Here is a 13,598-nt window from a genome sequence, read left to right on the forward strand (position 1 = left end):
CATATTATTTGTACCTGGAATTAGTTTCTAAGGTAAAAGCAACCTCAGTCTGGGGCCATAATTAAATCCGGACTAGCATATTATTCTTAGATTTATTTTCAAAGGCAAAAGCAACCTCAGTTCGGGGCCACACTTGTACTCAGACTAGAATATTATTCTTAGAATTATTTTCTAAGACAAAACCAACCTCAACACGGGGCCATACTTGAACCTGTACTAGCATATCTTTACTTAAAATTATTTTTTAAGGAAAAAGCGACCTTGCTCGGAGATAATATTGAATCCGGACTATGAGCGGAATTTGTACTTAGAAATTTTCTCATTTTTTTCTAAGGAAAAAACAAGCACTATTCACTTATAACATTTTCTAAGGCAGAATAACTCTCACAAAAATCAACAGCAACAAAAACAGAAGAAAAGCAATTAAAACAAATTAAAGTGACCAACCCAGATAAAGAGAATTCTGGCCAATAGTACAATTTCAACATCAAAGTTTGTAACTAAGTCAATTACAAATATTTTAAAGCAATAAATACTAGATTAAGAGTCTGGAACAGTGGCGGGAAGAAAGATGGGGCAAGGACCATCATAGGGCTCCGGTTCCCCGAGTCCGGCCTCAATGCCCTGCTTAGATTTGATAAACTTTTGGATAAAACTACCCCAATCAGCTTCCGAATCATTTTTTATATGCTTCTATGCTACAACTCAGTAACGCGCGACCTCCGGCGCACCAGCTTGGGAAATCGCCTTATCGTACTCTTCGGAATTTTTGAAAGATTGAATAACCTCAGCTTCCGGCCTAACCGCCGCTAACTGCTTCCGGAGCTCAACAAGCTCGGACTTCAGCTTTGCCGACTCCTTCTCAGTTGTCTCGGCCCGGAAGGTAACGTCAACCAAATTCTGATTCAATCCGGATATAGTAGAATCTTTGGCAGAAAGAGAGGCCTTGAGATTCCCAACCTCCTTATCCTTATCAGAAAGAAGGCCATGCAGATGCTTCAGCTCTGAGTAAGAAAGTGTAGTCGCCCCGGCCCTTGAAGTACCAAGCTATAGATAGAACAAAACAAACAGAATCAGATCAAAACAAGGAAAAAGACTAAGACAGAAAAACAAAAAATCCACGGTAAAACATGTCCACATAGCCGGGTGAAATCCTTCATGACAGAGTCAAATCCGGCTTGCTTCATAACATTCCACTCCGTCTCGGGAGGAAGCTCAGCCATGAACCGGGCAAGCCGCTCCTCCAGCTCCGGACCACTCCCTCCCGGATGCTCCTCCTCCATACCTTTCCCCTTATCTTGCCCAGATTCAACACCTGGGAAAGTTTGAGACTTCCCAATCCGGGGAGGTTTGGTACCCATAGTCCGGAGATATTTGTTCTTGCGCCCCAGCTCAACTTCAGGAACCTCGCCCAAAGGTTCGATCTACTCCAAGTTTTCAAAGTCACCATCATCCTGAACCTCGACAGCCGTATCTAAGTCCCTGTTCTCTTCAGTCGAGTCCGGCTTCGATATAGCGTTACTCTAGGAATCCTCCTCCGGGTGGGGTTGAGACCCGGACCCAGCAAACGAAGCTTTCTTCCTCTGCTTGAAAGCAGTTCCAAGGCCCATGAAAGCATCACTGTAGGCCGAAGCAGACATGTCCGGATTGTAATAGGGAAGACCTGAAACACGTCAACAAATACTAAGGAATAGAGAAGCAATATCAATGTAAAAAGCTAAAGTAAAACAAGTACAAAAAAACAAACTACTCCGAAGAAATTAAAAGAGTACGGAACGCAAGCAAAAAACTTACAACCAAGAAAAAATGAAAAACGAGACATTCACAAAAAGAAAAAATGACCCGGATAGCTCCCCCCCTCAAAATCGGACGTCGAAACCTGGTCTGAATGTCGTCAAGAGCTATATAGGGAAAATAAAATAGATTCAATCCCTTCAACAAAATGATTTCCCCATTCTAGTGCTTCAACGATGACTGATGAATAACGGGCCTAAACCCAGACCCATACATGCACTCTACATCCCGGAAGCGAATCTCATACAGAGGGGGTTGACTTGACTTAACCAAAGAAAAAATGTGATGTCAAAGCCTGAAAGTAGGCCGAACTCCGAACTTGTTACAGCAGGCAATGAACCATGTCATCCATTTAATCTCGTTAGGGGTTATCTGCATAGAAGACAACCTATAGACATACTTACATAAGTGTTTAAGAAATAAGTGCCAGTGGGGGTTTCACCCGGACCTAAGATGCTCTAGCCAGACAGGAATAAATCCGTCCGCCGGTCTGTGGTAAATCTTCTCCCCGGGAAGAGGCCGCCTCCATTGAATCCGAGAGTCCAATTGAAAAGCAGCACGGATAAACGGGTCTTGAGCGCGTGATCCAGAGCGGCATATTCATCTTTCAGGGGATATGGGTCTTTGGCGACGATCATCCCCGCAAATTTCCGATCAAATTCGGACTCATCATACTTACCTGGACCACTATCAGGCTGCCTAGCATAGCCGGACCTAATACTCCTATAATACCACTTATCCTCAATCTCCTCGCTCTTTGTAATGAAATAAGTCGGAACATCCACCCAGTATCCCTCCCGAGTGCATGGGACCTTCGAAGGGGAAATCTTGCTAATGGTGAGCTTCCTAATGGCATCAGAGTTCGAAGTAGACGCTTTCTTTCCCATCTCTACCCGGTCAGAATTAGCTTCAGAGTCAGAATCAGAGGGTCCCGGATAGCAGGAGAAGTATATTTTGGCACGAGCTTTAGTCCAGACCATAAACCTAAAAGCAATAATATTGGTTAGTCTAAATCCCTATCGATTTTTTATTTTAATAATAACCTATAGTGGTCCGGACTATCCTATGTTCAATTTTATTAGTTATAAAATAACAGTCCGGGGAAGGACTACCCCGGACAGGGAATACTTCACACACTCCAAAACCAAATACAGAGGCAGGCGCAAAAAAAACAATAACAGCTAAACCTAGAGCACACAAGTCCGGACTCAAACACAAAACCCTAAATCCAGAAACATCCTAAACCCAAAATCAAAAACCAAAACATCAACAAAAAACACATACATACATACATACATACATACATACATACAACACGACGAACACGAAAAGCCACAAACAAAAATCGAAAACATCACAATCAAACAAATAGACAAGATACAACATCAATCAAAGAAGAGTAAAGTAAGAGGAAAGATAAAGAAGCTTACAAGTACAAAGATTACGGAAGAAATGGGGGAGAACACAGCAATGAACCAATCGACTGAACTTTTGAGACCTCCTGGAGCGAGCAACAAGAACACGGAGAAGGAGAAAAATAAAAACTCTTAGGAGAGAAGGAAAAAAACAAAAAGAATGAGGGAGGCGGCCTTTTTTAGGCAAAACTCGGAATTTACCGGGCCACGCCACGTGGCGCAATCTGGAACATCAATCTAAAACAGTTGTATATACATAGTTATATGCATATACACAACAGTAAATACCAATCATTATTACGACATGTCTTTTGAAAAAATACAGCTGTAAAAATTCAAATCATTGGGGTAAACCCCCAAAACCGTTTAAACTTTCAGTCTAGACTCTTTTATATTCAACACAACACTGGGGGCAAGAAAAACTCAAATTCTTCTAAAGACAGCCTACCTTAGTCCGGCTTGGTCTACCTCAACACAACCCGTACTGGGGGGCAAGAAAAGCTTAAATTTCTTCTAAAGACAATCTACTTACTCCAGCTTGATCTACTCAACACAACCCGGACTGGGGGGCAAGGAAAGCTAAAATTCTTCTAAAGACAATCTACCTTAGTCCGGCTTGGTCTACCTCAACACAACCCGGACTGGGGGGCAAGGAAAGCTCAAATTCTTTTAAAAACAATCTACCCTAGTCCGGCTTGGCTTACCTCAACACAACCCGGACTGAGGGGCAAGAAAAGCTCAAATTCTTCTAAAGACATTCTACCTTAGTCCGGATTGACCTATCTCAACACAACCCGAACTGGGGGCAAGAAAAGCTCAAATCATCTAAAGACAATTTACCCTAGTTCGGCTTTGTCTACCTCAACATAACCCGGACTGGGGGTAAGGAAAACTCAAATTCTTCTCATCAAGCAACAAACTAAAAACACTAGAAACCTTACTCCCCCATCCAGAAAATCTACAGAAGGGAGTGGGGGCACATGATAGTACATATGGCTCCTGGAAGGTGTAGGTCCGGATCCTTGACTTCATCCGGTCTCGCATGCTACTAGTCCAGACTATCTGTTCCCAGCGGCCCAATCCTTGGAAGCCCCAGCCTGTGAGGAACATGCCCAAACGCGTGATAGAGACAGCTGCCATTGATCAATCATGGGAAAATCAGGGCACGTGTCAGGAGATCCTTAGAACATTCCTCGGTCATTCTCATCCTGACACGTGTAAGGCATCCACCACAGTCAGGTGTCCTCCGCTCCTAGAACCAACGACTACGATTCAAAGGTACCAACACATAAACCTTATCATTGGGTTATAAATAGCCCAAGAGGGAAAGATTTTGGGGTTAATCACTCTCTTACACTCATATACACACACAACCACCTTGCATTCATGTCCATCTTCATCTTCCCCAAAAACGAGTTCTTACTCTCACACCAGAGGCGCCGCGGGACTCAAACCCCCCTTCCGGTATTGTTTTGCAGATACCCCACAACAGCTACACCACCACCGCAGCAAAGGATCCAGGCACGGCGTTGAAGAAGCAGCCCAATGCTCCTGGGTTTTGGGGTTAAACACTCTCTTACACTCATATACACACACAGCCACCTTGCATTACTATCCATCTTCATCTTCCCCAAAAACGAGTTCTTACTCTCACACCGGAGGTGCCCGGGACTCAAACCCCCTTTCCGGTGTTGTTTTACAGATATCCCACAACAGCTACACCACCACTGCAGCAAAAGATCCAGGCACGGGATCGAAGGAGCACCCTGGCACCTAGGAGTTATTAGATTGCACGGCGAGGTTTAAAAGGAGTTAACAAAATAGAAGGTTGTCGTAGAAGTATTTAAAAATTTAGATATTGTATCGAGGATGTACAATTCAGAATTCAATATCAAGTATGTACAATATCAAGTATATACTTTGAAGAAATTCAATATCAAGTATATACAATTCAAAATTTTAAACACTTCTACGACGACCTTCTATTTTGTTATATAAAAATATAATATTGAGTCATAATTGAATCAAATCGACTTTGTCATAGAAATCGGCCGATTTTTCAAAAATCACCGATAAATCGCTCAAAAATCGGTCGAAAATATTTGTCCGATTTGACCGATTTCTGATAAATCGCCGATAAATCATCCGATTTTTTAAAAATCGTCCGATAAATCGTAAATCGGTACCTCAACCGAATAGTTCCGATTTCCGAAATCTGTAACACTGCAAATCTGCAAATCGAGTGTAACTTCAAGGGAAGCAGAAGCAAATGAGCTGAGTTCATTATAAATTTCGACTAACTCAACTTTCTTATCGAATTTATGTGTTTGTTCAAAATTTGAGCGAGTTCGAGTCGAATTACCTCATTTGATCAGACACTTACTATTGGAATCACCGTACATAATGATGACTTCTTATTCAATCCCCTCGACTGCGTATAATTAAAAGTTGGAAAACAATGAATTGTAGTTTCTAATTTAAAATTATTGGTTTTATTGATTATTCATCCTATTAATCATTTTAAGGTGCTAAACCGACCCGATTATTCACTATATTTTTTTTAATTTAATATATTTAGTTTAATATATTAAGTATTTTTATATTTTATTAAAAACATCCAATTAATATTTTGATTAATGTTTCAATTAATCATCAATTATCTAGTCAGTCACTATAACGTGTCTTTACCGAATAATTTTATTTTCCGTCTTGTGGGAACAATGTTTGTAATGAATAATGAAAAATTGAAATGCTACCTAAAATATCTAACCAACTTAAAATTTATAAAATAAAGAAACAATAAATTTGTAAAAAAATCAATGATACAATGCTAGTTCAAAGTATGTTACTTGGTTACTTGAAATTTGAAATGGTGTTTTTGTCTATTTTTTCCTTCTGCAAAATGATATACACAAGTTATACAAAATGAAAATAAACAAAAAGACCTTACATGGTTAAATGTTCCTTTACAAAGTAGATCACATGCAACAAAAGCATTCCTCTAAGCTAAAAATGAGGAAAATATGACACTACTCATCATAACTGCTTCATACTACTATATACTAATCGATAATTTGTAAAATGAAGAAACAATAAATCATCTAAACAGCATTTTGAGTTCATCAATTCTGGCTGATCGGACTTCTTCATCAGTTAAGGCTCCAGCAATCATCCTTTGTTTTCTCGCTTGAACTTGCTGCATTCGATCCTCCACCGTTTCCTGCATTGGAAAAAAAAAATGCACATGTACATTAGCAAATTTAGTTGCTAATGATGCTGATGAATACAAGCTATTAAAGAACAGAAATGACACTAACTAAAATAATATATCACTTTTGACCATTTGAGTTATTCATAGTAGTTGAGCCACCCGCTAATCGAAAGTTCTATATTGGATGTCATTAAAAGGGACTCAGTACTGGTTACTAACAAAAAAACACATAATTAGGTTGAGAACTTAATAACTACGACCAATCCAGAATACTGTAGGTAAAAAATAGAGCCTAATATGTGACTTAGTGATCTAATTTTTGAGAAAAACAACTATACCACGTATAATTAGATTCAACATACCTAGATTGCAGCAGGGGCTTACTCATGGTTTGCATTCTATCTCAGTGGGATGGTTTCCCGTTATAGAAGAATATTAAACCCAAACTAATGCACGTAAGGTTTCCTAGATAATATATTGTTAATTTCTTATAGTTTGCAGGAGCAATCAACACAAGGAAGTCAAGCAGAACTTGGCAGGGGAGATGAAATGGCCAACTAGGTATATGCGTTCAAGGAAATTTTAAAGTTTCGACTATAAAAGAAAAATGAAATGGTTACCTTAACAATGAACCTTCTAACACGGACTGTTTTCTTTTGACCAATGCGATGTATACGCATGATTGCTTGCTCTTCTACTGCAGGATTCCACCAAGGATCCTAGACAAACAATAAGAGTGTCAATATGAGAGCATAACAGAAGAAAAGGTATGTGTATGAGGGGGAATGAAGAGACTTGATATGAGCATATACCATGAGAAAGACATTAGATGCTGAAGTCAAATTCAAGCCCACTCCACCGACTTTTAGTGACATTAACATCACCTTAAGATGCAAGAAAAAGACTTAGCAATTAGCATTTCATTGGTTATCATCTGGAGAACAAAGAATCTAATGTTTACTATTGCTTACCATTTTTACATTAGTCTCACTAAACTCCTTCAAAACCTTCTCTCTTTGTTTCTGTGACAATCTTCCATCAAACCTCAAGAACATAATGTTTCTCCTCTTCAGAGGAATTTCCAAGAGGTCCAAAAAGGAAGTCCATTGGCTAAAAATGATGCTTTTATCACCAGACTTTTGAGACCTAATTTTTTCCAAGCAATCTAAGAGATGTGACACCTTGGAAGACTCTGTCCAATTCTTATCAACATCAATTCGAAACCGGTTCTCAGATGGGCATGTAATGAGTTCATTTTTGTTCAGTATCTGACGGCATATTGGGCACTGTCCAGCAGCAGGAGTTCGCCAGCTAGAGAGAAGGCATTCCCTGCACATTCGGTGTGCACATGGTGTGAGCACGGGGTCATCTGCAGACTCCAGGCATATAGGACACTCTGTGTTATCACCCCGCCTGATACCATCAACAACCTCTTCAATATACGCTCGAGAAGGAACTTGACTTGGATTTGCAGAATCAGGATTAGTTTCAAGAAATCTCTTAGCAAGCTTATTCAAGTCTGTGTACTCCTGGGAATCACCTCGGCTGCAGATTAGAACAATACAATGTCACCAAAGAAATTGTTATATAGCAAATTGAATATATTTTATTTTTTGTTCGAATAAATTTTAAATTTCTATTTTAATTTCCACCTCATAACAAGAAATGGGTGGTTGCAACACTGCCTCAACCGAAGTAGCAACTCAAGGATATTTGCATAATTGTGAAGAACTTTTCCTTGTGCCACAAATTGGTCAAATTGAACCTGTTAAAAATATGAAACAGATGCTTCATTGATAAGGAATCTAACCATAATCGTGTATACTTATGGTGCATTTAGGGACTGAAATAGATTTACTACAAATTCACAAATAACCAGAAAGATGGATGCGTTAATCTTATAATATTTTAAAAAAGAAACTAAATAATCAGATCTAACACATTACATATATATGTTCAAAGAGAAACCTTACTTTGGATCTCTTAAAGAGAGCATCATAAAAATCACGTTCAGCCTCTGATTGGTTGCACTCGATGACTTGAATGTCAGTTGGTGGCAGAACAAGAATTGGCCTAATGTGACCATGCAGCAAAATATCAATTTGCTAGCAAATATTGTAAAACAACAATCACGCACACAAAAAAAGAAGAGTACAATTTTACCTTCCATGTTTGTCCACAGTATCTTTACTTCTCCTTAACATTAATGGCCTCAGAATAGCTTTTATCAGTTTAAGCCCCCGGTGATCACCATTTTCATAGGGTTTCTGAATTAACTTGTGCCACCTGTACCAAGTATTTTCTTTTAACCAATAATAAATTTCCAAAGAACTAGTTTATTAAGAGATTTTTCAGAGAAACAATATCATGTCAAAAAAGCTATACCATGCCCAGTTGCACCATGGCTCAACATGCAAAAAGCATAATAGACTATAGATGTCTTCCAAGCTATTCTGCACAAATAAATAGTTGATTCTATTTAGATAGCCACACATTAACAACACCCAAGAATCCATAGAATATATTTTAATTTAAGAACTGCTTTCAGACAGGATACAGAAAATAGCAGATAAATAGCACAACTTTTTTTATCACAAACAAACTAACTGGATGCCCAATTATACATGTTGATAGCTTCAGCATATCCTTCAAGATGTATAATATACAAGCATTGCAAAGGCACTTGAAAGAGTGAGGATCTATTAATAACCTAGAGGCAAGGCTCCTTCTCGTCTCCCTCATGCCAAAGGTAAGTAATTCAAATCCTCACTCTCCCTTAATATGTACTTAAGAATCTAATGTATTGGAAATATACTTACAAAAGATGCACTTCTATAAAGGAGTTGAAAAATACCTGAAGAGGTGTACCAGTGAGACACCACCTGCAATATGAGGATAATGCAAAGGCTGCCTGTGCAGCTTGAGTCTTTGAGGATTTTATGGTATGAGCTTCATCCAACACCACCCGGTGCCAGTCAACTCTATGAAAAATGCTGTTGTCTGGATCCTGGTTAAAATTTTAGAGAAGTAACAAGCAGCCATTAGAATTTACAAGTCTCGGTAAGGACTAGCAAACAAACAGAGATAAATGAATCGGAACAACTTACACTTTTATAAGCTGCAGTTAGGACACCATAAGTTGTTAAAACCACATCAGGTTCTGCTATGACCTCAGGGTCATTACTTCTTTCACCACCATAGTGAACAGATACGGAAATACTTTCTGGCTTGGAATGGGTAATAAGCTCATCCTGGGTATATTGATAAGAACAATTCAGTTATATTATTAATATGTAAAAAGAAGTAGCATATCACAAAATGCAAGATGGTATAATTAAAAACAAACCAGTGAAACTCAACATGACAGAAAAATGCAGAGACTTCTACTACTCAAACCACAAACTAGTGATGCTACTCACCTTCCACTGTCCTAGCAATGCCATAGGACATATGATAAGAGTTCCACCTCTTGCTTTTCTTGGTACTTCATTATATTTTGTTCTCTTTGAGGCTAGATTTTCTGAGTCAGTATGATTGGCTTCAGGGATTCCCCTTCCAGGTCTTGCCAGTATAAGACTTATTGTCATTACAGTTTTTCCCAGCCCCATTGCATCTGCTAAAATCTGGATGTATGCTTCTTAAGTTAGGCAATTCTAATAATAAAAACATGCACAAAAATACATCTTATCGGATGGTGTGCAAAAGAACTACCACAAACAGAACTGGTGTGCATTATGCTATATCTACTATGCATTTTTTAGAAATAATTTCAAACTAAAATGAGAAGGGATTATAAAAACTTACTCCTCCTCTGGCAGTTTGTGTGGCAGTAGGGAATTGAGTTGTTGCTTCACCAGAGAACACATTCACATGAATGGAAGAAGCCCTCCTATTATAAAGCTTCGAAAATCAATATACATAATATGATAAATATGATAGGTATAACCTAGGATGTTACTGAAGAATCTATTTTAATGTTATTGCTGGATCATCTGAAGATTCAGCAAGAAAACATACTCATCACATAAGCGATATGCCGCCCAGCAGGGATGGAGTGTTTTTGTTGCTTTCTCGGCATCAACTCCCTTCTCCAACTCTGTCATCCAGTAAAGTGCTTGCTTCTGGTACGGTCTTAAGTCACACATAAGAGTACTTGGGGGTTCCATCTCCTATTCAGTATAAGAAAGCAAGAGATGAAGGGAGAGAAACAAAATTTGCAAATTACAGTTCACTTAATTCATATATTAAATATTCAGCAGCATTATTTATACCTCCAAATTATACACATCTGCAGCACCAACAAGCTTGTTTAAAGATGATTCCAGTATAGCTTGTTCGTCTTTGTCATGATCTGATTGGCAACCTTTACCTCGTTTCAGCACAGGCAACATTCCAGCAAATTCTTTTGATTCATCCTGTTTAAAATATTTAAAAAGCAATAGCTTATAAGGAGTTGCAACTAATACAGTTTCCAAATAGAACACTATAAACCGGGCCAGAGAACGAACATACATCTAAATTCAAACCACGTTTTCTTGATTGAAGCTCCTCCGGGGTAAAATCAGCCTGGTAGAAAGTAAAACAGAAACATTAATAAGACAGCAAAGTGAAATTGCATCTATAAAGACTCAATTCCACAAGGTAAACTACCTCCTGATATGGTTTTATTTTTAGCAACTTGAACAGAGTTAAAAGAGGATAAATTGTTGAGTCAATATTGGAAGGAGCATCGAGCTTCCAGGATGAGTTGGTGACTTCTGTGAAAAGCGAACGATGGATATAAAAGCTGCCCAGAGAAGAAAGGAAGAAAGAAAGGTAAGATTTATAACATTTATACGAGGAAACATAGTTGTAACCGATTGTAACAACTAGAAACCTAATCGCAAACCAAAGTTGACATTTTCCAAGGTAAATGTCATATTACCTCCCATATAATAATATTTCTTGCATCAGCTGCAGAGTTGGAGGAACAGCTATGCACCGACAAAGAACTTTCACCTTGTTAGAGTTAACAAGTGGAATGAGGCACTTTCCCCACTCCATTGGAAGACGACCAATCTGAGTATGCCAATACAAACATTATGCATTAGTATATATCCTACCAACCAGCAAGTCAGATCTAGAAAATTGATGCAAACCAAATATAAACATCAAACTTTATAAGAAAATAGAATTTGTTAAGATTTCTAAACACATGTCAATATCATCATAAACAAGCGACTGAATTGGAATTAAAGGAATTACTGCATAAACTTTCAAAAATGTATTGAGAACAATTGACTACAAAAGACCTATATTTTAAATTGATCATGCCTACACTGTGTAGGCTACACATACTAAGATAAAGAAAATTTATTTGTTTAAATTCACAATGTAAGCCAGATGATTGATTAACAAATTCAACCTAATATGACAACTAAAGCTAAAAAGTAAAAAAAAATTGGATTCAATGTTCATAAAAGATATTTACCTCTCCATATCTTGTGGTTGAAAAACGAACAATCCCCGACAAGGCAGTGATTGTCTTAGACCGAATAAATGGTGAACTACACTTAGCTTTCATGTCTCTTCCAGGAAAGGCCAAGTGAACAATCTCATTGTTCTCCAACTTTCTCCCTCTAGTTGTCGAAAGCCCAGTAATTGCAGTCCTCCCCACAAGCAACCAATCCTCCTCTTCAGGAAAATCAGCATCCTCGATCACAACAGTACTCAACATATAATTATCCTCCACTTTCTGCTTCTTCACACCAGAAAACTTCAACCTATCATACATAGACATCTTCGGCTTTGCGGGCACCGAAGACAAGGGCTTAACCATAATCGCCTCCCCCATATCTTTCTTCACAACAATAGCTCTCTCATTGTTCCGCTTCACACCACCCTGTTTCATCCCCTTAACAATAGGCCTATACGCACTCTCTGCCTCGTCCTCAAAATTCTCACCGACACCTTCCTCAACAGGTTTGTCGCCGTCACCCTCCATCTTAACATCACCCTTTTGACATTCTTCCTTCACCTTAACTCCAACAACCTTACATTCACTCCCCCCCTCATCTTCAATACAAATTGCATTATCAACATTTTCTCCAATACACGGTGTACACTCAGTCCCCTTTTCAAAACCCCCCTCATCACATTCTTTCTTCACCTTAACAACCTTACACTCATTTCCCCCCTCATTCTCAACACAAACTTTCTCATCAACATTTTCTCGAACAAGCAGTGCATCCTCACATCCCAGTTCAACATCACCCTTTTCACATTCTTCCTTCACTTTAACTAACTCCTTACACTCTCCCCCCTCATTCTCAACACAAACTTTCTTATCAACAATTTCTCGAACAAGCGGTACATCCAAACACCCCATTTCAACATCACCCTCTTCACATTCCTCCTTCACCTTCACAATATCCTTACACTCATTTCCCCCCTTACCCTCAAACCTCTCACCGACATTTCCTCGAACACCTTTCACGCATTCATCCCCAATCCCAAAACCCTCTTCCTCCTTACCCTCAGCCTTCCACTCCAAAAGGGGTTTCAGATCTCCACACTCCTCAACATCCTCTTGCTTAAATTGCGCCATTACACGAGCCCCAGTACTCGTCTTCTTAACGCCACAATCCGAAGACAAAACCGAAGGAGTGTCAAGAATCTGATTAATCGCCGCACCCAGATCATTCTTACACTTCACCAACACAGCCTTAATATTAAAATCAGACACATCTGACCCAAAAATAGATTTAATTAACTTAATATTCTCCTCTTTTTTTACTACATCAATTTCATCTACAACCATTGCTTCCATTTCTTTGTAAAAAAACAAAATAAGAAACCCTGGAAAAATGTAAATATAGATGTAAAGAAGAGAGGTGAGAAGGAGAGAATAGAGTGTTAATAGGCTAATTAGGAAAGAAAATGAAGGGGTTTTATTGAAGAATACAAAAGTGGCGGGAAGGGTTTAATTAATATTTTGGGCGGGTGATTTAAAAAAATGGGGTAAAAAGGGCTAATTGTTTGGCGCGAGAGAGGTGTTTATTTACTGTGAGTGGAGAGGGTGAGTTTTGGGGGTTTTGGTCAAAGTTTTGGCGCGGGACGGAACTTTTTTTACTGTTTTTTTTTTTGGGAACTTAAATTACTGTAATCACGGATTGAATACTGTTGAAATTGTTTTCTGA

The 13,598-nt window shown here is 38.8% G+C and overlaps 1 protein-coding gene across 1 annotated transcript; it reads right to left on the reverse strand.

Moving 5' to 3' along the window:
- Positions 1-6,135: 6,135 nt before the first annotated feature.
- Positions 6,136-13,369, reverse strand: LOC141678923 (DNA repair protein RAD5B). Its single transcript, XM_074485357.1, has 18 exons — positions 11,891-13,369; positions 11,345-11,478; positions 11,071-11,206; positions 10,933-10,986; positions 10,692-10,835; positions 10,438-10,589; positions 10,225-10,309; positions 9,840-10,043; positions 9,528-9,671; positions 9,275-9,427; positions 8,806-8,873; positions 8,584-8,706; positions 8,394-8,493; positions 8,073-8,185; positions 7,392-7,965; positions 7,233-7,304; positions 7,041-7,139; positions 6,136-6,429 (listed from the first exon to the last, which is right to left on the reverse strand). Exons 1-18 carry the CDS (start codon positions 13,226-13,228, stop codon positions 6,307-6,309), a joined length of 3,816 nt encoding a protein of 1,271 aa, XP_074341458.1. The 5' UTR covers positions 13,229-13,369; the 3' UTR covers positions 6,136-6,306.
- Positions 13,370-13,598: the final 229 nt, after the last annotated feature.

The sequence above is a fragment of the Apium graveolens genome, chromosome 8, assembly GCF_009905375.1.
Source record: "Apium graveolens cultivar Ventura chromosome 8, ASM990537v1, whole genome shotgun sequence".
Classification (NCBI taxonomy): domain Eukaryota; kingdom Viridiplantae; phylum Streptophyta; class Magnoliopsida; order Apiales; family Apiaceae; genus Apium; species Apium graveolens.